The sequence below is a fragment of the Zingiber officinale genome, chromosome 2A, assembly GCF_018446385.1.
Source record: "Zingiber officinale cultivar Zhangliang chromosome 2A, Zo_v1.1, whole genome shotgun sequence".
Classification (NCBI taxonomy): Eukaryota; Viridiplantae; Streptophyta; class Magnoliopsida; order Zingiberales; family Zingiberaceae; genus Zingiber; species Zingiber officinale.
In genome coordinates, this window is record NC_055988.1 from 6,498,869 (window position 1) to 6,524,930 (window position 26,062).

General features: G+C 39.1%; 4 protein-coding genes and 1 long non-coding RNA gene across 6 annotated transcripts; 2 read left to right on the forward strand and 3 right to left on the reverse strand.

The window, feature by feature from the left end:
* Positions 1 to 3,521: 3,521 nt before the first annotated feature.
* On the reverse strand, positions 3,522 to 5,586 carry LOC122040638. 2 transcript variants are annotated; one of them, XR_006128666.1, is made up of 3 exons: positions 5,209 to 5,586; positions 3,871 to 3,929; positions 3,522 to 3,800 (listed from the first exon to the last, which is right to left on the reverse strand). It is a non-coding gene; the product is annotated as an uncharacterized LOC122040638 (long non-coding RNA). The 2 variants fall into 2 exon arrangements; XR_006128665.1 differs by lacking the exon at positions 3,871 to 3,929.
* Positions 5,587 to 7,373: 1,787 nt separating this feature from the next.
* LOC122040639 (probable receptor-like protein kinase At5g61350) lies at positions 7,374 to 10,269 on the forward strand. The gene has a single exon (XM_042600028.1). The coding sequence runs from the start codon at positions 7,549 to 7,551 to the stop codon at positions 10,096 to 10,098; it is 2,550 nt and encodes an 849-aa protein (XP_042455962.1). The 5' UTR covers positions 7,374 to 7,548; the 3' UTR covers positions 10,099 to 10,269.
* Positions 10,270 to 10,421: 152 nt separating this feature from the next.
* On the reverse strand, positions 10,422 to 17,157 carry LOC122040640 (protein IMPAIRED IN BABA-INDUCED STERILITY 1-like). The gene is made up of 9 exons (XM_042600029.1): positions 16,599 to 17,157; positions 15,934 to 16,218; positions 15,526 to 15,843; positions 14,889 to 15,116; positions 14,026 to 14,123; positions 13,215 to 13,323; positions 12,546 to 13,070; positions 12,335 to 12,464; positions 10,422 to 10,677 (listed from the first exon to the last, which is right to left on the reverse strand). Exons 1-9 carry the CDS (start codon positions 16,941 to 16,943, stop codon positions 10,658 to 10,660), a joined length of 2,058 nt encoding a protein of 685 aa, XP_042455963.1. The 5' UTR covers positions 16,944 to 17,157; the 3' UTR covers positions 10,422 to 10,657.
* Positions 17,158 to 18,704: 1,547 nt separating this feature from the next.
* Positions 18,705 to 21,256, reverse strand: LOC122040641 (probable WRKY transcription factor 3). Its single transcript, XM_042600031.1, has 4 exons — positions 20,584 to 21,256; positions 19,555 to 20,225; positions 19,316 to 19,471; positions 18,705 to 19,157 (listed from the first exon to the last, which is right to left on the reverse strand). The coding sequence occupies exons 1-4, from the start codon at positions 20,857 to 20,859 to the stop codon at positions 18,878 to 18,880; spliced, it is 1,383 nt and encodes a 460-aa protein (XP_042455965.1). The 5' UTR covers positions 20,860 to 21,256; the 3' UTR covers positions 18,705 to 18,877.
* Positions 21,257 to 21,896: 640 nt separating this feature from the next.
* On the forward strand, positions 21,897 to 24,585 carry LOC122040642 (heparanase-like protein 2). The gene is made up of 10 exons (XM_042600032.1): positions 21,897 to 22,087; positions 22,300 to 22,535; positions 22,638 to 22,674; positions 22,762 to 22,942; positions 23,017 to 23,165; positions 23,246 to 23,479; positions 23,554 to 23,746; positions 23,816 to 23,941; positions 24,024 to 24,123; positions 24,188 to 24,585. The coding sequence occupies exons 2-10, from the start codon at positions 22,329 to 22,331 to the stop codon at positions 24,575 to 24,577; spliced, it is 1,617 nt and encodes a 538-aa protein (XP_042455966.1). The 5' UTR covers positions 21,897 to 22,087; positions 22,300 to 22,328; the 3' UTR covers positions 24,578 to 24,585.
* Positions 24,586 to 26,062: the final 1,477 nt, after the last annotated feature.

Below are 26,062 nucleotides of genomic sequence, written 5' to 3' on the forward strand. Positions count from 1 at the left end.
ACCTTCACAATCTAACAATATTCTTTTTCTTATGTCTATTTGATTTAGAATGTTTGTGTGGCTATATGGTGATATGCAGAGCTTCACTTCATTTGAATCTGAAATTCCCTAGCAATGGAAGAAAATGATCAGCTATACATTCCCCAAGTTCCAGATGATCAAAAGCCAAAATATGGGATGGAATTCTCATCAATAGAGGAGGCATTTTCGTTCTATAACCAATATGCACGAGAATCTGGATTTAGTGCAAGGATAAATAATAGCAAGAAAAATAAGATGACAAATGAAGTTGTGTGGAAAACATTTGTATGCTTTAAAGAATGACATACAAATGATCAACAAAATAAACAAGCAAAAGGTGATCAACGGACGAGGAAAAGAGCACGTGGCGAAGTTAGAACTGGTTGTAAGTCAAAGATTTCACTTGTCAAAAAATAAACTGGACCTAATTGGGTTGTCACTAATTTCATGGAAGGTCATAATCATCCACTCTCGACTCCTTCAAAGGTGCATTTGCTACGCTCACACCGTAATGTTTCGACAACAAAGAAAGCATTGATTCAACAGTTTTCAGAGGTCAATGTGCCAACTTGTCAACAAATGCGATTATTGGAGATAGAGTATGGAGGACCTGAGATGGTAGGTTGCACAGAAAGAGATATTAGAAACTTTGAGAAAAAATTAAGGGATGAACAAAAAGGTATCGATGCTGAAACACTAATCGAGTTATCTGTATCTGAGAAAGAGAAGAATTCAACTTTTTTCTTTGATTATGAGGCTAATTCAAATAACAGATTTAGTAGGTGTTTTTGGGCAGATCAAGTATCAAGGAAGGCATACAATGTATTTGGTGATGTAGTTGTATTTGATACAACATATAACACCAACAAATATGAGTTGATTTTTGCACCATTTGTAGGAGTTAATCATCATCATTAGACAATTATTTTTGGTTGCGACTTTATAAGTGATGAGAAAAATGAGTCTTTTGTTTGGCTGCTTAACAAGTTCATAGAAGCTATGCCTAAAGGTGCACCAAATGTGATCATCACTGATCAGGATCATGCTATGACGAAAGCCATTGCCCAAGTTTTCCCTCAGACAGTGCATCGATATTATTTATGGCACATATTGAACAAATTTTCAGATAAATTACACCCTTTAACTTTTCGTGACTACTACCAAAGCATAAAGAATGTCATTGGGAATTCTACCACACCTAATGAATTTGAAAATTCATGGGAAGAGGTTATTAAGTGTGCTAACTTGGAGAAAAATGAATGGTTGTCTTCGATGTATGAATTGTGATACAAGTGGGTGCCAGTATATTTTAGTCATATATTTTGTGTTGGAATGTCAAGTAGTCAAAGATCTGAAGGTTCACATGTATTTTTTAAGAGATATGTTTCAAATAAAAACTCATTGATGGATTTCATCCGTTTCAATAGGGCACTGAAACACCAAAGATACAATAAGTTAGTTGCTGACCATATTGATATGAATGAGCATACCAAGATTAAGACGAACTGGCCAATGGAAACTCAAATGGTTAAGTTGTACACGAAAAAGAAATGGTTAGAGTTTCAAAGTGAATTAAGTGAGATCCATGGTTATTATGTGAAACAAACATCTATGGGAGTTAACTCAGTGGTTTATCATGTGATGAATTTTCAAAGTAGTTCTTCCTCCAAACCAAGGGTGCTCACACATGACAAACAGAAGGATATACATTCCATGCAGGCATATGTTAGCCTTTTTTCGTATCAACCAAGTGTTTCATTTGCCAGATAAGTATATACTCAAACGATGGACACGAGATGCAAAGGTTGGAGCAATACATGCTTTGGGGGAGCAAAATTTCATCGATGATCCAAAAAGGGTTTTGATGTCAAGACACTCCAGGTTATCCTATAAAGCTTCAGTGCTAATTGATTATGCATCTTTGACTAATGAGGGGACAAACTTCTTGGATGAACAATTCGATTATATCTACAGCAAAATTCAAGAGATGAGCACTAATAAAACATGTGACAATGGAAGTCAAAGGAAGAAATTCATTGATAAGACTCCTAATATTATTGATCCTTCTTTAGTAAGAACAAAGGGATGTGGGAAGAGAATAAAATCATCAAAGGAGAAGTCAATTTTAAAGTCTCGGTTATGTCGTGGATGTGGGTATCGAGGTGTGTCACATGACAAGCGTAATTGTCCAATTGTACAGCAAGGGTATGTGTCAATTAATTCCGCATTTGTATGATAATTTTATTTGAAAATTAATTATTTTATTAAATTTTGTAAATATAACGATGTGTTGATTGCCAGATCTACTATAGATAATCATTATAACAGCGATGACGACATATATGAAGAAGAATTGACATCTATTGTTGGTACTATCAAAGTTTAATTTTATAAAATTATAGTGGTTGATTGATTGAGATATTGAAATTAACAATTGTTAACAATTGCCTTTATTGTTGCAGGTTCAAACAATATGTGCTAGGAAAAAACTTTTGTAGATTCAATAACAAGTATGAGACTGACAATGGTATTCTTCGTCAATGCCTTGCTTGCTATCTTATCATTAGCATTTGTGTGAACATTTGGCCCCTCACGTCCTGATGATATAGATAACTTGAGGAGATAAGCACCTGAAGCTGCAGCACCTAAAGGTGGAGAAGATGACAATGTCCCATATCTAGTGCTTGGAGAGAAATTTGAGCATACTGTTGAAAAGATACAAGATTCATAGGTTTTACATTTGAGCAGGCTGTTGATGTATTATTTTTTCTCGCTGTTTAATCTTAACGATGTAAACTTTTTTAAATATTTCATATCATTTTTGGAAGATTTAATTAAATGTGGCTATGATGAAGGATTATTTTATATGTTGGTGTTTATCTCTATTGTTTTGATCACTTCCAACGACTTTGAATTGTGATTGTAAATTGTAAGTTGTAAATTGGCACAAACATGTTGATTGCATCTCTCGGTTCCACTTTGATGTGAACTCCCATGCTTGGAAGTTGGAATTGCTATGTTAAAATAAAAATGATTAGATATCTGTATTTGCATGATCAACTCGTTCCTAACATCTTATTGTAGTATCAATCAGTTACGCTTGTGTGAATATGTTGTAGCTTTGCTTCAGGAAGCTCATCAGTTAGAGTAATCATCCTGCAACAGGAAGAGATAAATTAACTGGTTCTAAGGCACCTCGGGAGTACAACACTACTATCGAACAATAGATACGTTTTTTAATAATGACTAGCATATACCAACTTAGAATTCAAAACTACATATATAAATTTATGAATGTGAAACCGTTTTCCAATAACATGTGCCTCTTTAAATAAAGTCCGAATTGAAAACCTAAATGATAGGCATAGTGGTTAGATTTGGTAGACAATTCAATAACACAATATATAGCAAGTCCATGTTATCTGAAGGGACATGCATCATAAATCATCTTTCCACTATGTCTCATGTGTTTGTTGATGGATAATTTGATCATTTAATCATGAAAATAATAACAATAATCAGTATTTATTAGCCATTTCCACTTGAGCTAAAAGCACAAATATTTGTTAATAATACAAAGTCTACAACTATTAACAATGCAAGTGAGAAATACATTTGTTATGCTTCTTGATAAACATCATTAAATTACAATGCTTCTTCTCAGAAATGGTTCTTCAAGGTCTTGGGATGATTGGATTTTGTCTGGTTGGCATTGGGGAAATAATGTCCCGGCAGACGTTCAGCACAAGGAGCTAACAACTAACAAAATTCATCCTCACCTGAGAAAAATAAGAATTAAATCTAGAGATTGCTACAACAAGATCCTGAAAGCATATGCATCTCACTTACTCAAACGTGAAAGCTTGCTATTTTCTTACACCAGCATCGCTCACAGATTTATGTAAGTGCTAAATCAATAAAATTAGTAGAAATTATCAACAGAATCAAGGATGAAGGCCATTCTACTTGCTAAATATCAAAATCAAGAAAGCATTAAGAAATCGAAACCATCTGATTTATACCATAATGAAAGTCATTCACATTGAAAAAAGACTCCTCCACTAGTTTACATGAGTCAAGCAAAATGGAATATAGTTACATGATTAGACAGACTATCTTTCCAAGAAAAGTAGCTTCATATACAATTGACACTTTGTGAAGCAATTTTAATAGGAGCCCTAACAATGGTTGAGATTGTAAGGTTGCAAATAAAGTCCCATGTGTTTTCAAAATACCTTTGGCCTAACACCAACAAAATTCACTAAATACCTTCAATCTTTCATGTCTCAATTATTTGTTAGCAAAACAATATATACAACCCCAACCTTGTCATCCAAGTCTTGACCACATTTTTGTTATTGGTAATCCCTTTTAGCACAATATCTTTTAAAAGAGAAAGAAAAAGAAAAATGTTTAAAAAATAAATTTAACACTCATCCATTGCTTAGCAACATTTGTACAATAAAATTTTCTTTTATGCTACATATGGGAAATACTTGGATGCTCTATAAAAAATACTTGGATGCAACATTTGTACAAGAAAATTTAACACTCATCCACAGTACCTCATTTTCTACGAGTTCTAAGCATGGTCAAGAGGGGTGTCATTATTTGGCACGAAATGTCAGTAACATTATTTTGGAAAATAATTTCTCTGATGTTTCAACTTGCTTAAAGAAAATAACACTTGCAAGATGTGGAGCATGGTGAGCAAGTGATCACAGGTAGCATAGAATTGCATTCTTCCACTAATAAGTCGTTTGAAAGAAGTTCAATGGAACTTGAAAGAAACAAAAATGAGTTAGAGTTGCACGTAACTCAGCTAGAAGAAGAAAATGTCGAGCTATCAGAACTTGTATTTGCTTTAGAAGTCTAACTAAGTTACATAAAAAATGGCAAAGAATCCATCCGGCTGGACCTAGAAGATACAAGCTCACTTGTTGCTGGTTTGAAGAATGAAGTTGAACATCAAAAGGTAGAAACAGAGTTGCATCGACAGGTTACACTTCACGAAATTGAATTGGATGACAAAAGAAATGATTTCTATAAGCAAATTGAACTACTAGAATTGAAGATTGATTCGATTCAAGCAGGAGGCTATATCTGAGAGTGAAGAGGATAGACACAACAGGGTTTCTTGCAAGAAAAAAGTTTTGCTATTAGAAACATAATAGGGAAGGGTCTCACGGTGAGGAACGACGGTAGGGCCAGCGTGGCGTCGGCGGCTCTCGACAGACAGCGGCGACAGCGACGAAAGACGGTGGGGATCGGCGAGCAAGGAGCGCCGAGGCGAGGGCTGCGAGGATCAGAGAGCGAAGAAGGGGGCTCTCGACAAACAACGGCGTCAGCGGTAGCGACGAAAGATGGCAAGGATCGGCGAGAGAGGAAGAGGAACGTCGAGGTGGGGATCGACGAGCGACGTCGTGGGAACTTCGTCGCTGAAAGGTTAGGTTTTAGAAATAAAAGGAAATTTCAATTGATGCGGCAGAGGAAAGAAAAATAAAAGGAAAAAAAAGTGGGATGCCATGTTGACAGTTGCGCACAAGCGCGCAAAATAAGCTCGCGCATAGTATCATAATTGTGTGTGTGTGTGTGTATATATATATATACACACACACACGGTCGGCTTGAACGACCGATCGAGACAGGTTCAACAGAAGGTATTCTCAATATACGGTCGATTTGAACGATCGATCGAGACAGGCCCAACATAATATTTGACAGAAAATATCTTCTAGAAACTTCTTCAGTTACAATGATGTGCCCCCATCACAAATATAAGTCGCAAACGATAAAAGAGGTACATCTAGGGTACAAAAAAGATTCCTTCAAGGATTATTATACGAAATATAGAAGATGACTTCATCTCTTAACAAACCCTAACGAACCGGGGACTACTTCACGACTATGGAGATCACGTGAGGTAGTATAAAAAGGGGAATCCTCTTCGTTGGCAAGGTACGCAAGTTCTAGCATCTAAACTTTGTTTCACTTCAGTTACTATTCTTTTTCCTTTCTTCCACCTTTGAGAGAGAAACTGACTCGAGCGTCAAAAGGCCTATTCAGGGATCTCCATTGGAGTTTTAGGTCACTAACGCTTTGTTGGTTTGTCTCCCTGTGCGTAGAATCACAGAGGGTTTCTTCTAGATCTCGAGGAGGTTCTCTTCATCAAGGATCGTCATTTATCAGAGCTAGCACACATCTTTGCATATTTCAGACAGGATCACCATAAAATCGTAACTGCTACCATTCAGACGTGCTCTATTCAATAATATTTAAATTGTAATAGTTACTATATCAATTACAAATTCTAGCGGCTATAATTCGAATCACATTTCAACCATTATGAAACTATAAAAATTATAATATTGGTAGTAATTATAATTTTATAGTTGTTATAATATTATTTATCATATTTATAGAATCGTCCGATCAATTAAACATTTAATAGGTATAGTAGGATACGAAGAAGAAGAACGTATTTAAAATATCTCATTGGATAGATATGATAGGATAATTATTATCTCTCAGTAAGTCTCATTGATTATTTCTGGAATGATTGATTCGGTCTCACGAAAGTTTTCTATTGACCATCAGGGTAAATCTGGAAGCGCACTAGCATCTTTTGATTGTGCTCCCTATTTGGAGGAAAATTACTTAAATACGTCATAGCTGAAGATCAAAACGTGAATACCTAGATAATAATCTGGCTATTCTACCGTGACACCATACCCTGAAGACATGGTAAGTGGCAACTATAATATTCCTACGGTAACAATTACGGTGGCAACTATAAATTATAACGGCTACCGTTCGAATCACAATTATAATATTTTCAGTAATTATAATAAAGACTTCTCGTATTTATATAATTGTCCGATCAAAATTTAATAAGGACGATAGGATAATTATAATATAATACTTATCCTTTTATAAGAAACTGACCGGTAGAGATTTAAAAAATAAATAAAAAATGAACGGCCTGATCCTTTTCATTTGGAAAATATTTTACATATTGATTATTGCTTTTGAGAGAGAGAAGGAGGATGTTCGTTACGATATCGACGTGCGTCCCATTTACTCGAGTGGGGACCCACCTGGCCACCTCCAACCCTAGCGCGAGGCAAACATCCATCAAGAAACGAGATGGGTGGGGGCCGGGCCGAGCAAGGGACCCACTCGTAGCTGGAACGCGGCGGGGCAGTTTCGACGCCCCCTCGTCGGCGTCCGCGTCATTATCATGCCCGCGGGGCCCTTGGTCCCTTCCCTCTCCGTCCTCACCCAGCCAACACGCTTCTCCACCAATCAGAGTCGATGGGAGGCGATCGACTGGAATTTCTAGATTTGGATTTAGATTATTAGATTTTGTTTTGTTTGACAGCAGAGATCTGGAAGTGGGGCTCTCGTTTTTGAACCAAGCCTTGCTTCTCTCGATCATTCCCATCTCCGCCGTGGATCTCCCTCCCCATGCACGTCGGCGACGCCATTGCTGCGGCAGTTGAGCTTCCGCTGCTTAATTGAGGCCCTATGTCGACGCATGGGGCGGAGAAGCTCGCATCGTTGTTACTGCTCCTCCTCTGCCTTGGCCGTGGCGGAGCTCAGGAGTCGCCGCCGACGGCCGTCAAGTTCACGCCGGCGGATAACTACCTGATCGACTGCGGCTCCCCGAATAGCACCCAGCTCGGCGATGGCCGCGTCTTCCGGTCCGATCCCCAGTCGACGTCCTTCCTTTCCACCGATCAGGATATCGTGGTCTCTGCCGACGGCGTCGGTGCTACTCCGATTCTGCCGTTGTTCCTCAATGCCCGCGTCTTCACAGATCGTTCTTCCTATAGCTTTGATGTCTCCAAGCCTGGCCGCCACTGGCTCCGCCTCTACTTCTACGCCTTCGCCTGCGCCGGCTACAACCTCACCTCCTCTGTTTTCTCCGTCCAAACCGATGAAGTAGTCCTCCTCTACGACTTCAGCCCGGAGTCCCCAGTCGTCAAGGAGTACCTGCTCGCCGTCGCCGATGACCGCGTCTCCCTCGTTTTCGTCCCCAAGAAGGGCTCCCTTGCCTTCATCAACGCCATCGAGGTCGTTTCGGCGCCGGACAACCTCATCGCTGACTTCGCCCATGGCATCGCCCCTGCCGCTCAGTTCCGCGGCGTGTCTGAGTTGGACCTCGAGGTCGTCTGTCGGCTCAACGTCGGCGGGCCGTCGATCTCGCCGGCGAATGACACGCTGGGGAGGACGTGGCTTCCCGACGGCCCGTTCCTGAAAGTCCCCGCCGCCGCTCAGAGCGTGGCAGTGCCGACCCAGGCAGTGAGGTACGCCGACGACGGGTCGGTAACGCCGCTGATCGCTCCGAGCACCGTCTACGCCAGCGCCGACGCGATGGCGAACTCGAACACGGAGGATCCCAGCTTCAACATCTCGTGGCTGGTGCCCGCCGACGCGACGTTTTCATATCTTGTTCGATTGCACTTCTGCGACATCGTCAGCCAGAGCCTCAATTCGCTCTACTTCAACGTGTACATCAACGAGCTGATGGCCGCCTCAACATTCGACCTGTCGTCGCTGACCTCCGGCCTCGCCATAGCCTACTACAAGGACTTTGCGGTCAACGCCACCACCATCACCAACGGGACCCTTCTCGTGCAGGTAGGGCCGCTTCCCGACTCCGGCGGGGCCCCGCCCAACGCCATACTCAATGGCCTCGAGGTCATGAAGATGAGCAACGCGGCAGGGAGCTTGGACGGGAAATTTGCGGTCGACGGGTCCACCAAGGGCGTCGCGATGATGGTGGTATCAAGGGTCGGGCTTGGGTTGGGCGCGTTAACCTTGGCCGCGGCGGCGGCGGCGGCGGCGGCATTATGCCGGTCTAGGAAGCGGCCGGAAGAATGGGAGAGGAAGAACAGCTTCTCGCCGTGGTTCCTCCCGCTCCACGCGGGCCAGTCGAGCTTCATGAGCAAAAGCAGCAGCAGCAGCAAGATCCGGAGCTTCCGGAGCCGCTTTGGATCAAACAGGAGCAGGAGCGGCTACTCCGGCGTGTTCTCCTCCGGCAGCATAGGCGTGGGTAGAATTTTCACCTTCGCCGAGATAAGGGAGGCCACCAAGAACTTCGACGAGAAGGCCGTGCTGGGCGTCGGCGGATTCGGGAAGGTTTACCTCGGCACGCAGGACGACGGCACGAAGCTGGCGATCAAGCGAGGGAATCCGTCGTCGTCTCAGGGGATCAACGAGTTCCAAACAGAGATCCAGCTTCTGTCCAAGCTCCGGCACCGGCACCTGGTGTCGCTCATCGGCTGCTGCGACGAGAACAATGAGATGATCCTGGTGTACGAGTTTATGGCCAACGGGCCTCTGCGCGACCACCTCTACGGAGCCGACGCCGCCATGAGCCTGCTCTCGTGGAAGCAGCGACTGGAGATCTGCATCGGCGCCGCGAGGGGGCTTCACTACCTCCACACCGGCGCCTCGCAGGGCATCATCCACCGCGACGTCAAGACCACCAACATCCTGCTTGACGAGAACCTAGTCGCGAAGATGGCCGACTTTGGGCTGTCGAAGGCGGCTCCGTCGCTGGAGCAGACGCACGTGAGCACCGCCGTGAAAGGCAGCTTCGGGTACCTGGACCCGGAGTACTTTCGGCGGCAGCAACTGACGGAGAAATCGGACGTGTACTCCTTCGGGGTGGTGCTGTTCGAGGTGCTCTGTGCGCGGCCGGCCATAAACCCGGCGCTACCGAGGGAGCAGGTGAATCTAGCGGAGTGGGCGATGCACTGCCACCGCAAGGGGAAGCTGGAGAGCATCATCGACCCGCATTTGGCCGGCGCCATCAACGCCGCCTCGTTGAAGAAGTACGTGGAGGCGGCGGAGAAGTGCCTGGCCGACCACGGGGCCGACCGGCCGACCATGGGCGACGTCCTCTGGAACCTCGAGTACGCGTTGCAGCTGCAGGACGCCATCATGGAACACCCCGAGGAAGGGCAAGAGAAGGAGGACTCCGATTCCTTAAGCAAAGGAGACGAAGGATACGCCATGATCAACGATAACTCTGCCCCCATTGCTGGCCCACTGTTTCAAGGGAGGTGAACTCTTCTAACCAGATGACACGAAGAACGCAGAAGAATTCTTTTTTTGGTCTTTGTTTTTGTTTTTGTTGTGTGAATAACAACACTATGTAATTTGCTTGATTTACATGTTTATTTCTTGTCTGGTTGTCTTTATTTTCCAAATGATCAGGCACTGTGTTGCTTGTGTTCTTATCTTTTGTTTCAACTCATTTAGAATCATTATTGAACAATTCGCATTAACAAAACTTGGATCTTTAAACACATCATTACAGAATCTCTGCATTTGCTTATTCTCAGCAATAGTTTGGTTACAAGTTTTTTGGGGTTTTTTGGCTTTAAACAAAAATACAGATTAAATTGCTAGTAAATTTGTTGCTGAAAAGGAAAACATGAATCCTTTTACATTACAAACTTCGGTATTCATCAGATTGACCAAATTACCAGCATATTGCTTCGTCTGCTTTCTATGATGAACACTCTGAACTCAAGCGCTATTTACACCTTTTGAGGTACTTCTGCTGGTGTGCTGGGCCGCTCATTTAGTTGTAGAAGGGAACGTCGATTTGGTTCACAGATTTCTATTGTCCGCGCTTTTGACCTGCTTAGAAATAATACTGAAATAAGAGAATTCCTTGAATGAACCAGAGATAGTCAAGTAAGGCACAATGTTGGTAGATTCTCATTCAGCGGAAAGAAAAGATGGTTTATCCACTCAACTATTAGTGAATTTGAACTATTGCTCGGCAGGCCAGTCATCTTGTGTGTGAGCAGCGGTGGACGGTGAGTTTCGCTATAGTAATGAATCAAACATGACTTGCGATAATGTGTATTGACATAGTGTGCCAATAAAGCATCCTATTGCGTCTCAGCGTGCCACAAATGCCTCAATACCCATGTGTGCTTCGAGGGAACTTCGTTAGCCCTGATTGCACTTGATGCAAGCATGTAGATAACAAGATGTAATGTTGTGCATCACTCATCTACATTGTACATGACTTGAATCTACCATTTACATTGTATATAACTCTGCAATGTGAGCACATGGTACCTCAATGAACAACACCTTTATCCATGACATAACTTATTTAAATGCTTCGATATCCTTCAAAATCCTAGAGTTTTAACGAGCTCGGAGACACTCTCCTATTTCTTGTTTCTCTGCATGCCTTTTTGAAGATAAATTTTTATTATAAAAATTCCAGAAACCCCTCACAATTTTCAAAATAAAATAAGCTATTAAAAAAATATGTTTCTAAACCTTCAATGAGCTTGTCTATCCTAGAAGGCATACACATTTTCTGACTTGAGTATAACATAGTGGGTACTCCTTGCATTAACTATTCCATTTGTTCGACTAGAACTAACTTATGTAAAGGATGATTCTTAAGTTAGATGCCCAAAATGCAACCAGGTACTATTATGACCATGTGTCCACATCCTTTCCCGTGAATCCTTGAAACGTCCATACTCCATATTTGCAAAATCAAATTAAAATTATTCCCATACATACTAAAACTTGACATCTAATCTCACGTTTATCAAGAGAAATAGTTCACTCTTTAGGGTACCCAAGCACCTCTAACTTAGAATGATTCATCCCTTACATTCACCCATTAGATGCACATTCACAGAACTCAAAACATGAAATTTTTTGAATCATGTTGAGGTTCTCTCATTTGGCAAATTAAAATGGTGATCTCACTCTTTGCAAGGCTTTGTTAGTGGACTTGCCAAATTTTGGTGTAATTTTTTAAAATCAATGGTAATATTACCCTCCAATTAAATTTCTCAAACTAGCTATCTCTTAATTTAACGTGTCTAAAGTTTCTATGAAAGACGCTATTAGAAGTTCTAGCTAATGTAGCTTAACTATCACGGTGCAAACATACCAGAGTTGCGGGTTAAGGTCAAATTGGAATATTCAATAATTGGACCCCTACTCATTCCACTTCCTTTATTATGGATGACTACGCAACAAATTTTGCTATCATGGTTGAGTCTGTAATACATAGCTACTTTTTGGAGCCCTAGGAAATAACACAGCTACCAAGGGTGAAAATCCACCCACTTGTAAAAATTGGTTTGCTCCTAGGTACAATGTGACATGCCACACCACTCATGTATTGCATATGACTCCACTATGTGCATAACACATGATAGTCTCACTTTTTATAGGAAAAAGATTGAATGGCCAACAACAAGAATGACCAACATTGAAGAGGGTAAGCTATTCTCTTTGAATTATGAAACTTTACCTCTTTGAAACCATGATTTTCGAATTGCTTTTTGAATACGCTGTTCATGCCTTTCTAGGAATTCATCAACCTTTTGTGCCTGAAGTAGAGGTCCGGACAACTCAATTTTTCGTCCTTGATCTTGACCTCCCTATAAGTAGTCAAAGAATAAATACAAGATAAACTGGTGTTGTAGAATACAAAAAAATGTTAAGAGTAGATCCACGAATACCAAGATTTTTTGTGATAGTGTTGTGTCTCGTCCATGAAGAATTGTTTCTGATAAATTACGAGTATGAAAAGTGCCAAAAGTATATACTGGGTCTTGATGTTCTGGATGCATCCACTGCTTCAGCATTTCATCTTTCATAGATTCATAGGATTTATGATCTTTCAAATTGGAATTAAGTGCAGAACCAAGATCTCCACTTGCAGCATTAGTCAACTTGAAAATACCTGTCTTTGAAATATTTGATGGGTCCAATGTTCCAGATTTGTCCTGTCTAGAGATGGATTTTGTAAGAGATTTCATGTTTGTTTGACCTTTTGTCTTCTTTGTCCATGCAAAACTGTTAGATCCATGGATAGGACCTGAGAAGGGAAGCTTTGTAGAGGTTTGCTTGATTTTCCAGACCTCATCTTGGGATGTATTATTTGACATCAGCTGTGAATCAACCAGTAATTGTGTGCCACCATTTACAACAGGAATCTCTTGCTTGGTGCTACCTCTATTCATTCCTTGAGCATTTGTTGAACGCTGTGGAAGCATAAAAGTTTTGCAATGAATGATACAAAAAATGGCTAATTGCTTTCACACATTTTGGAAATCAGTCTTGTTTAAATTCACTGGATTTAATTGGCATGCACACATGCAAACACATAGAAACAGAAAGAGAGAGACCTCCTTACGCTTTGCTGTTTTAAAGAGACTATTTGATCCACGTGAAGAACTTTGTTGTGCTGAAGATTTTTTTTTCCTCTCTAGATGTAATCTGCTACTGATACTCCCCCTGAAAGTGATAGAGAAATCTACATATCAAATAAGACTTTGATACAATAAGCATAAACAAGCTGCACATCCCAACTATTTGGTGTTTGTGAAGTTTTTCTTTGGTATATATTATATAAACAAGGTTGTTCTGATGTGAAAATGAACAGGATAATCAAATCTTTCTGCAGATTATGACTAGTGATCTTGAACTGCCTCTTGTTTGCAAGTTGAACATAATCAAAGTAATTCCACATGGAAAAACTTAAGTTCAAATTCAGATGCTAGTTTCTCCTATTACCTGAATATGGCAAATTAAAGTAAGTACTTAATACACATTACGATTTACACCAATGAAAAGGGAATTAATAAAACCCCATAAAATGTACATAAATTTTAGGATGCCTTCTTTAAATCAACAAATTGGGAACCAACAATCAGGGAAAGCCGCTATCAAGTCAGGGTCCTAGGCCTCATAGGAGGGTCCCATCGAGTAAGAAAGAAATGACTGGATGGATATTTCCCCATAGGTAATACTTTGACCAACTTCAAGTTAAAGGGAATGACTGAAGGGAGATTTACATATAGCTAATACTTGGATCAAATATTACGTATAAGGAAATGACTGAAAGGAATATTGGCACCAACTTCATGGTCTGAGACAAAAAAAAAAAAACACTTACAAATGTGAATACTTAAATGACATAATTGAACTTGAACTCACCTACATGACTGTTCACGGAACTTTGTATCAATTTCTTTGTTGGGCTCATATTTTGGTAAGCTGGATGGTTCACATGCATACGGTTGAGTCCTGAAATACTGAACAAGTTTGAGAAAACAATTAGCCTGAATACTGACATTGTATAGAGAACATTCATAGTGCATCTAACACTAAAAGACAAGTGAAAAATATGATGCAAGTGTTGGAATATCAATGCTTGATAAAATTGTTTAGGAATTTGGTTGTATATGTCTCATTTCAGAACGCATCTTATTAAGGGTTGGTAGAGTTGTAATTATGTGCAGTATAGGTTTATTACCACCTTAGGTATTTAGTTATAGGGTATTATGCTTGTCTTATATGTAGGGTAACAGTTCAATCCAAAGAATAACAATACAATATTTTTTTTTCTTTCAACTCATCTAAAACAGAACCGCAAGAACATAATTTCATTAAAAGAAAAATTAATGAAAAATCTTCAATATGGTGACAGTATGAAACTCATGGTAAGGAGATGATTATTGAGTCCGCAATTAAATCTTTTTGCACGATGAATTTAGATAACTTTCTAACAACTTTTTCTACCCTATGGAACCACCCATAGATGCCTCTAGGTTCCTGTAACTTCAATGGGCATCCTCTTACAGATTTAAGTATAGGAAAATGGTATGAAGTGGATGTGACAGTGTCATATAGGAGTTGTACTATATATATATCAGTTGCTTCTAGATGTAAATAGTAGCAATGTGGAGTATCTATCTATACATCCGTAAACCATTATTAGAGCCTTATGTTGAATGTCTCATATGTAGAATAATAAGAAGATACTATTATAATGCAAATCACTGGTACAGTAGTGTTACCTCAGAACTAAGGGCAGAGGAAGCTGAGCCACGTTTATTGGGCACAATAGATAAAAATGTTTCCAACAACCTTAATGCAACAACTGGTAAACACTCAAACGTCTCTTTAATGCAATTTACATAAAGTTGTTGCGGCTTGAAAACTGTTGCATGCGGCAGGTCAGAATTCCTCCAAAATTCATCTGGTGGAGAACCACAAAGCTTAAATATTTTATGTAGTTGCTCAACCTGAATATAATATATGTATTATAAGAATTTGAAACCAAAAAAAAGTGAGTGAGCTTTAACAAAAACGAAAAAAAGATCAACACCATTTATGACCTCCCTCCAATGTTATTATAGTTGCATATGGACCTAAGCATGATGAAATATTCAGATAGAGATCAATTATATGCTGCAGAAACAAGATGGCAAGTTATGGTCTGTATATATTATTTTCTTGAATACAGTAAAGATGTTAAAACTCTGATATTTACATGCCCCTGAATTGACAATGATTTAAAGTACTGACTCTTAGAATTATCATTGTGCAATAATTGAAAATTTAAATAAGGCTTGACTCTTGTCGGACGGTTAATAACAGCATCATAGTGAGAATAAACATGCAGATATTACCAGATAATACTAGGATAATCACCTCAGTTCTTCCTTGTAAAAGAGGCTTGCCAAGAAAAAGTTCTGCAAGTACACATCCGATGCTCCACAAATCTACAGATGGCTCATAGTTTGTTGATCCTAGGAGTAGCTCGGGTGCACGATACCATAGTGTCATAACTCGAGTAGTTAGTGACTGGTTTGTACCAGGATTCCAAGTGTTAGCTAAACCGAAATCAGCGATCTTTAGAATCCCCTCATTGTTAACTAAGAGGTTTGCACATTTGATATCACGATGTATAATACTGTGTGAATGACAATGTTCAAGCCCAGATAGTAACTGGTGCATATAACATTTGATCTACAAAATATGTCCTTGGTCAAGTTTCTTCTGTGATATATTTTTTTTGTTAATTTTATATTCAAAATAGTTTCAAAGAATGTGCATAACCTGTGGGTCAGTGAGTTTGATGTCTGGACAAGATGATAACCCTGCAAGATCATGCTCCATATATTCAAAAACAAGGTACATACTGCATGACAATCGGGAAGTAATTAAGCCTTCCAGCTTGATGATATTTGGATGATCAAGCTTGCGGAGCATCTGTATCTCCCTTGCCATAAACCTAACACTCTCAGGTTCAAAATTGTTGAAGCGCACCTTCTTTAGGGCAACAATTCTCCCTGTATCAACCTCACGAGCTCTAAAAACGCTGCTATATGTACCTTGTCCAATCTTAGGAACATTGGAAGTTAGCAATATAAGATGATAGCTGAATAAGCAATAAGAAAAGGAAGCATTTGCGTAAAAGAGCAATTAATGTCATCTTTCACCAGGAAAGAAAATAATATAACGACAAAGATGAAGAAAGAGAAGCAGATAAGGACACAGCTGAAGATAATGTAGGTAGGTATAAGAAAATTGTATGATTGCAGAGGCCACATTATCCATTACACGAATCTTTTCTTGATATCATTTGATAAAACCAATGTGTTAGCATCTCAGACGAAGAATACAATCACAAATGATAATATTTTCTGCTGAATTCTTAGATAAATTTGGTCTACCTTTTCGAGAGAAGGAAAAAAAATTAGAGAAGATAAATTAGATATTACCTTCTCTAATTTCTGAAAAGAGTCAGCTTTGAGGGGCACCCATCCATGAATGGCTTCTCCGGCCACATTGCTCAGCCACGCAGGCCATCCTGCGGCGATCTGCTCCGCTTCCGCTTGTCGATTCATGTTCCACATGCGGAAGCTCACAGAGCTATTGCCGGAGCTCATTTTCTCTGATTCCGCAGACTCGCTTCGTTCCCCCAACTCAACATTCTCAAGCCGAGGGCGGTTCCACAGCGACGACGCAAATTCGAACTCCCCGGAGCTATCCAAGTCCTCCAGCACGCCGGAGCCCTCAAATGTAGGCGTAACATGGGCTGCGTTATTGGACGGCGCACAACCCATCACGGCCTACTACTCGTCGGCCTCCGGCGAGGGATCAAGGGGATCAGCAACGACACCAATAATAGGAATCGAAACCGATAAAAATCATGAAGAAGAGAAGGTTATAAGGATTCAAGAGAAGAAAACCGAAATCTTTCTCATCTGTCGATTCTGCCTCGCCCCAACTCTGCTGCGTTCGCAGCCACCTCACGCCCACGCGCGTTTAATCTGGAAAAGACACCGAAGCCAAACAAACAATAGACGCGGAAAATCATCAGAAAATGCCAAATATTGGAGTTTTATTTATTCTCATTCATTTCTTTTAAACAAAAAGGATTATATATATATATATATATATATATATATATATATATATATACTGTATTCATTTTAATTTCGAAATAAAAAGAATATTCATTTCAATAATTTTTAAAGGGGGGATTTTTTTTAATGATATAGATATATAAATAAGAGCACATTTTCTGCTTTTAATCAATGATATATTTTTAAGTAATTATTTTCTTTATCATCGAAGTATCAATAGCTTTTCGTTGCAAGAGTTTCTGATGCAGGATCGGTTCAAGAAAATTTTTGGAATTTTAAAAATTCATAACTTTTGACTACAGAATCGAAATTAATTTTTTTTTCTTTTCACTTATAGATCTATATTTATTATGGGTGTAATTCATAATCATAAAAAATTAGATCCGAAAGACACCGTTTAGATTTTTCTTTTTTTCTCCAATTACCTATTTTAATATTTTTATAAAAAAATTTATATTTAGAGTATTTTTTTGATAATTTTGACTATTATGAGTTAGGATTTACCTATATAAATATTTATTTAGTTGTCTGATGAATTATCTTTTAATCTTATTATTTTATTAAAAATTTATCTCCTTTACTAATTAATTTTAAGATAGAAGATAAAATAAAATTATGTTAATATTTTTTTTAACATAGAAGATAATTTTAAGATTTATTAGTAATTTCTACTAACATATCAATCAGAAATCTAAAATTCAAGACTAAGTTATGATGTATTATTAGGAATTTTCTCATTAATCAATCATGAATCTAAAGTTCCAGCTGTGGTATATTATTAATTTTTCTCATTAATCAATTATAAATCTAGAGTAATTTTTAGTCTCACATCTTAGAATTGGAATATTGCGAGTAAAGAAGCTTTTATAAATACCTTGACATATTAGAGTATTTTTGATGATTTTGACTATTATGAATTAGGATTTGTCTATATAAATATTTATTTAGTTGTCTGATGGATTATCCTCTAATCTTACTATTTAATTAAGCATTTGTCTCCTTTATTAACTAATTTTGGTGAAACTTAAAATGAAATTACGTAATGTATTTTTTTCTTTTTACATCAAAAATAATTTTTATTAGTAATTTTCACTAACACATCAATCAGAGATCTAAAGTTCAAGACTCATCTATGGTGTATTATTAGATTTTTTTTTTTCATTAATCATTTATAAATCTAGAATTCTCTTTAGTCTCACATCTTAGAATTAGAATATGCGGGCAAAGAAGTTTCTATAAATATCTTGAACTGATGATATTAGAAAATATATATATATTTTTGACTTTTTTTTTGACTAAGATTAGGTATGATATTAAATTAATTTTTTTATAAAGGGCAGTCTCTTACCATTTTTACCTTCTCCTCAAATCTCCATCTCGTCCATCTGTAGCATAATAGTAATTTGATAAAATTATTTCCATATTAAATTCTGAAAATTTTGGTATACTTATCCACAAGTATCCTCAAGTGAGCCATGAAATCTTTGGCACAAACAAACACAGCAAAGATACAACTTTTTCAGTTACAGGTTGCAAAAATCACAGACAATGTTATCAAATCCACCAATTAATTAGGACAACAAATCCAAGTCTTCAAACTTCTATGCTATTTGAATGATTAGCCGAGGTGTTCATTTCTTCAGGTTGAAAAGATGGCCACTTTCATCTTCTTTCTTCAGCTCAACTGCTGTTCTACTGAGTGAAGGAGGATTGTTCTGAAAAATACTTGGAGGAGTGTTGCTTGAAGTTGAACCACCAGCATTCATCACGTTGTGACTGCTAGTTCTTGCTTCTGGTAGATCATGGTTATGCTTTCCTTCGTATGTCGTTATCACAGCTTTAGGATCCGACGAAGCTCTTTCGATATGTTTCCTTACATTGCAACCAATGTTAGTGCACTTGTAGTAGCTCCTGCATTTTTCAACAACATTTTAGTTGTTTGCAGAAATAAACTCCAAGAGAAACATCAAGCAAAACAAACTGAAATACCAAAGGAATTCATGATGAAACTACAGATTTAATAACCAAGAACATAAGTGACTGACTCAGAGAAGAAGTATCATCATCACCTGGGATGAGGATTTCCTTTGACCACCTTTTGCCCATATTTTCTCCATCTATAACCATCGTCCAATAGATCAACTTCACTGGTTGTTTGAACAATAACTTTGGGCTCCGTCATCGTCTTGTAGGATGTTGTTTTGATGTTCCTCGGATTCATGTTTCTGCAAAATACATTAACAGGTTGCCTTTTGTTTGAAATGGAGAATTGTGCACATACAAAACAACAAGGCAAGAGAATTCTTACATTCTTTTTGAATCTGACTCAATTTCATCCATCTCATCTCTCCCCATTGAACTCTCCTCATCTTGCTCATCATCACTTGAGTCTGATAGATGTTCCATGGATCCAAAATCCGATTCTCGGTCTCTCTTATATGTAGCCTCACTCTGTCTTGAGCCTTGCAAAGAAGTTTCAGGGTTAAAATCACTTGCCAATCCACCACCTTCCTTTCCCTGCCTAATTGGCTGGGGTGGTTGGTGATTGTGCTGCCCCTTGTAGATTATTTCAGTTACTTGTGCATCAAAAGAGCGCTCCACCTTCTTCTTAACCGGGCACTTTGGATGAGTACATTTGTAGTAACTCCGAGGGTACTCGCCGCCCTTCACCTGTTTCTGGCCGTATTTTCGCCAATTGTAACCATCATCAGCCGGTTTGTCGGCAATGAGGTTCGAAGTTTGTGGTTTTTTGTCAGCGAAAGGAAGGCTTGAAAGTTGAGGAGAAGAATTGTATGTGCTCAGAGGCAGATATGGCATCTGCTGAATTGAAGAGAGGTTGAATGGTGGCACACACAATTGTCTCAAGGAGGATGTCGTCGATGTTATCGTTGTCGTTGAGGTAGTAGATCGAAACTCTGGAGGAATATAAGGAAAAGGATGAAGATGTGAGCCTTGAACATGATTCAGTTCGAATTGTCCCTGCATAGATTCACATTGTTTTCTTCACTATTCCAATAGTTTAAGCCTTAGAAACAACACAAATTTGATAAGGCAACAGAGTACAAATGAATCAATCTTCTGATGTATCCTTAAAAGATAAGGCAACAGAGTACAATATCAGAAACCAAATAATGATCAGCTTTGTTTTCTTTATTCAAAGATTTGTAGGATAGAAGTCTAATGGCGAAAGTCAAAAGTCATATGAGTGACTTTGCTAGTTTATCATCCATCACCAAAGTCAACGATTGTTTCAGGAAGCAACGAAGGATCGATCTTAAACATCAAGCTAAATAATGGCGAAGACAAAAAGATTGGATTTTGAAGCGATCGGCAAAACCTGGTTTTGCGAGTACAGTGACAGGGGCGACTGGAACAAACTCGACGGGCTGATTCCCGCCGGAAATGTGATCGCCGGCGTCTGGTTCAACATGAGACTGGCCGGCCGGCTCCGCCCCAAGCTCAAAGCCACCTCCTTTCCGCCTCTCTTTGACTCCCCATTCATCGAATCCTCCTCCTCCTCCTCCCCTACCCTTCTGGGCGCCGGCGCCGACGCAGCCGCGGAGGGCCCTATGGCGCCTGCGAGGAGCTGGGAGAAGGAGGCGCCGTAGTCCATCTCGGGTTCCGCCAAGAGGCTCGACAGGCCGGGACTGAAATCCACCGGGCGAAAGAGGCTCTCTATGGCGGTGCGCGAAGGGAGGGCCACTGCCGGCCGAGGCGGCTGCGGCGGCCTCGGCCGCTGCGCCCCTCCTCCGGGCTCCACAGTGGCGGCGGAGCGGGAAACCAAAACAAAAAAAAAAAAAAATCTTGCCTTTTGGCTTTAATTCTTCGACCGAAGCGGTCGTCTAACGGTTGCGACTCCGGAGCCCTTCCATTCTTCGATGGCAGATTGACAGTTGGAGTTGAAATCCTCGAGGGGAAGGGTATCGTCGAACCCAGCCTTCTCCCTCGTCCCGTTAAAAGTCTCGCCGGCGTCAAGTCAACCCCGTTGACTTTGAATAATCTAAGGAATTAAGACACGGTCAACAAACTCAATCCGACTCAACTCAACTCAATTCGGACCTTTTACAAACCAAATCAAGCAAACACATCCTTCCTTTTGCTTGGAGATCAAGGTACAATCTTTTTAAAATAAAGCTTTCAAATTTTCCAGACTAATCTATATAACTCAAGTATATCCTTAATTGGGTACAAAAGCATGCCGACAAGCTGGATGAATATGCTAAACAAAGATCCAATCATGCGCAACATAACTCAGGTCAACTCTCACAAAAGCTATTAAATGATTTTTGAGTAATAAACAATTTACACTATAATTCAAGGCATTCCACGAGGAGGCCAGCTTTTAATTTTACATGGAAACCATTTACTTTTTGTTTGTAGCCTCTCCATCGGCATCACCTTGCTGATTATATCTTCACTAATTATTATTGTTTAAGGAATTTATAGAATAAAGAAAAGGGTAACTTGTCATGAACTCCTTTGTCGGTTTATTTGCTATTGGTTCCTTGCTTGAATTGCAGTCTGTAAATTATGCAACACAACTTTTAATATGAAACTATTTTTTTACTCAATTTTATTTATTTAGTCAATCTGCTCCACCACAATAATTATTGACAAATTAAAGAAAAAAGAAGAGAGATTTGTTTGACCATTCCACATTGGAAATTGGAATGACCACAAGTCATCTAGATTCTAGATCGCTTGGTGTTCTTCAGTCACCACTCAACAGGATGCCGTTCCTTCTCAAACAAAAGGAGAGCTGGAGCACATCGACCATGTCTCCATCTTGCCACTTGCTGAAGCAGACATCCTTCCAGAGCTCTTCTAACCATTGACGAATTGTAAGTGGTGCCTTTCTTTATCCTTCACCAATGGCAGGTCATCGATATTGGAAGTCTACAGTCATCGAAATTATATTTTGACTCTTTCTTATTCATGTATCTTGTTCTTCAGTCGACGTCAGATCTACTCCGTTTCCTTTCCTTTTCTTCTGGTATGATTATGAACTGATCTCGACGAATTCATGCCTGCTGCTTTTCCTCTTTGGTTGTAGATTATCAGTCAAAGCTTGAAGGCTGAGGAATGATACTTCAGTTTCTGCTATCTGCCCTCTTCCTCATCACTGGAATTTCAGCCGATGAATCGCCAGATATTACAGTAATAGTCAGGGGATCTGATTTATTAGCTGAGGTTGATGACAGTTTTGTGTGTGCGACTCTTGATTGGTGGCCTCCTGAGAAATGCAACTATAATCAGTGTCCTTGGGGACAAGCTTCAGTTCTCAATCTGGTAATTTTCCTTTCAGAAACACTGCTCTAATTAGCAAGAACAACTTTTTTCTTAAGTAATAAGTGAGTTTCTTTTCTCTCCTTTTCATGCTTCATTCCTCAGAACTTGACTCATCCATTCCTAGCTAAAGCCATCCAAGGCAAGTGCTTTCTCCCTACTGATTAGCCTTTTTTCAGATTGATATTAGTTGGCCTAGTTAATTGTGGTTGTTTGTTAACAAAATCAGCTTTCAATCCTTTGCGAATACGCATTGGAGGCTCATTGCAAGACAAAGTGGTGTATGGAGTCCCTAGTTTGGAGTCTCCATGTCTTCCTTTTTCGAAGTCGACTGGTTTGTTTGGTTTCTCTCAAGGGTGCTTGAGCCTTGCAAGGTGGGATGAGCTAAATCTTCTATTTGAGAAGGGAGGGTGAGTTTTAGTTTCTCCATGCTGATATTAAGATAGATAACAAATAGTGTGGTTATGGATCCTTTTGATTGCAGTGCAATTATCACATTTGGTTTGAATGCGCTAAACGGAAGGGATAGTCTCGACAATGGAATGTGGGTAGGCAATTGGAACTCCACGAATTCTCGTGAGTTCATCGAGTACACGATTTCGAAAGGATATCAGGTTGATTCATGGGAATTCGGTAGGTCCTCGCGTTGCTCTATCTTTCTAGGATGAAGATTCATCTACTAAACCAGGAACACAACATGCTTGATGCATCAGGGAATGAATTGAGTGGAAGAGGTGTTGGAGCAAGGGTCAGTGCAGAACAATATGCACAAGATGTGATTGAACTTAAAGCCCTTCTTAAGGAGTTATATCGAGATTCGCATACAAAGCCAATTCTTGTTGCCCCTGGAGGATTCTTTGATCAGCAGTGGTATGCTCAGCTTCTTCAGGATTCAGGTTTAGGAGTCGTCGATGCCTTGACACATCATGTGTACAATCTTGGTGGAGGTGAGTATAGGAACAAATCAAGTGATTAAACAAAATTTACAACTAGTGTTCAATCACTTTGATTGTGTCTGTAGGTGATGACTCCCATATTGAAAGCAAAATATTGAACCCCTGGTACTTGAGTCAGACGGCAACCGATAAATTCCGAAACCTCCAACTGACTATAGAAAGACATGGACCATGGTCCAGAGCTTGGGTTGGTGAAGCAGGTGGTGCATACAACAGTGGAAATCGTCAAGTATCAAACAAATTTCTCTATAGCTTTTGGTAACTTATCTTTCTTTGATATTGAATCTCAATTGTCTTTCAGACTAAAACTGGTTTGATGAAACTCAGGTACTTGGATCAACTTGGTATGGCATCCAAGTACAACACCAAGGTTTATTGTAGACAGACCTTGATCGGCGGAAACTACGGGCTCCTTGACACAAACACTTTCGTCCCAAATCCTGATTACTACAGGCAAGACATCCAAACACAAGTTACAAACTAAGTTGTAGTCCTACTCCCTCAAATTGCCATACTAATCCTCTCATTTTCACAGTGCATTGTTGTGGCACCGGCTAATGGGGAAGGGAGTTCTTTCTATTGATATGAGTGGCTCATCGTATTTGCGAGCTTATGCGCTTTGCGCGAAACGAAAGGTATGGACATCAAATGCTATGTGTCTTCATGTGATTCTAATCCATGACTTGTTGATTCATACAGTCAGGCATAACTCTGCTCCTGATCAACCTGAGCACATCCATCAAGTTCAGTGTGACCGTTCGAAACGATCTCAACGTCCTTCTTGCCGAAGGAGGAGGCATTCAGTGGGGCAATGCCTTCATCCGCACTCTAAAGAGAACAGTCTCCTGGATTGGGAGGAAAGCATCAGATGAATCAGTGCACAGAGAGGAGTATCATTTAACTGGAGCTGATGGAAATTGTTTGAGCCAAACTGTGCTGTTGAATGGCAATCCGTTGGAGCTTGTCGATGGAGAAATTCCACAACTGGTTCCTGTTTATGCTCCGGCCAACTCCCCCGTAAAGGTTGATCCTTTGTCTATTGCATTTGTGGTCTTCCCCAACTTTGAAGCTCAAGCTTGTAGTTCATGAGTTTGGTCTACTAAAAGGTGTATATAATTGATATGTTTAGGGATCAAAGAAAGTACATGTAAGTGCATAGAAAATTTTAACAGTATATAATAATGGGCAAAAGTCCAGAAGGTACCCTTTTTTTTCAAATCATAAAAGGACGATCCATTTTTATTTTTTGCTTTTCAGATGTCTCACATCTGTACAATTACTTAACTATCTTTTAATACTTTGTAACCTTGTTCAGAATTGTTATTTACCGTTTAAATTTTGATCCGGTTGGATACTTTGTAGCGGTTATAATTTTATAGCTACTATATAACTATAAATGTTATAGTAGTTACAAAATTGCAACGACTACAATATATACTTAGTTTATTCAAAATTATTTAGTTACAATATATACTACAATGCATACACTTAATCTATTTAAAAATATTTACGTTATAGTAATTATGATTTCATAGCCGTTAAAATGTATATTTAATTAATTTAAAAATATTTATGTTGTAGCAGGTAAAATTTAGTAATAGTTACAATGTATACTTAAATTATTTAAAAATATTCATATTATAGTAGTTATGATTTCATAGTTATTATAACGTTAATTTGACCTACTCACTTAATATTCACGATGTAATAACTATGAAGTTGTAGATGTTATAATACGGGTTCGACATGCTCATTTAATATTCACATTGTAACAATTATAAAATCATAACTGATCTCATATACGTAGTAATTATGATTTTGTAACTACTATAATGTGTCTGATTGATTTAAAAATTAGGTGAAAGATACCAATAAAAATAATATTAGAGAGTGGTTAGATAATTATACACATCTTATAGTAGAGCGGGATGTTTTTCTTTAAAAAAAATTAAAATGATTGGCTCCTTTGAGGATTTAAAGAAAAAGAGATGTTCTCAATTTTTATCAAAAATAATTAAGTAAATCATCTAGAATTTATTAAAATATCCCTCCTAAGAAAAAATCTTTGATAATTTATCAAAGGGTGCACTAAGTTTACGAATTGATCAGAAGACATACTATATTTTGTTATTTATCAAAGGATGCACTCAATTTACTACTCTTCCTATTCTACCCCTCAATCATTTATCTTTTCTCTTTCCTCTTTCCTCTATCCTCTCTTTGATGCATACAATTTCTATACTCTTTTACAATTTTCTCTACTCTTTCCTCTCTCATATGTCTGCAACCTCTCTTCTCTTTTCTCCCCTCTCCTCTTTCCTCTCTCTTTTAGATGCACACATGCATAACGAGGGCATGATATAATTTCATATTAAGTCTAACGTGGACATGATATGATTTCATACAAAACCCACAGGGGTTAGGATTTAGCTGATTTTTTCGATAAAATTTTAACACCTTCGGAGAAGTTGAAACATGTAATGGATGATACCATTGAACTCCTTGCAGTCTCAAAAATCTATAGGATCTGGAATGGGTCTAATCAGACATGTTTAGGTTCATCAGTGAGTTTTG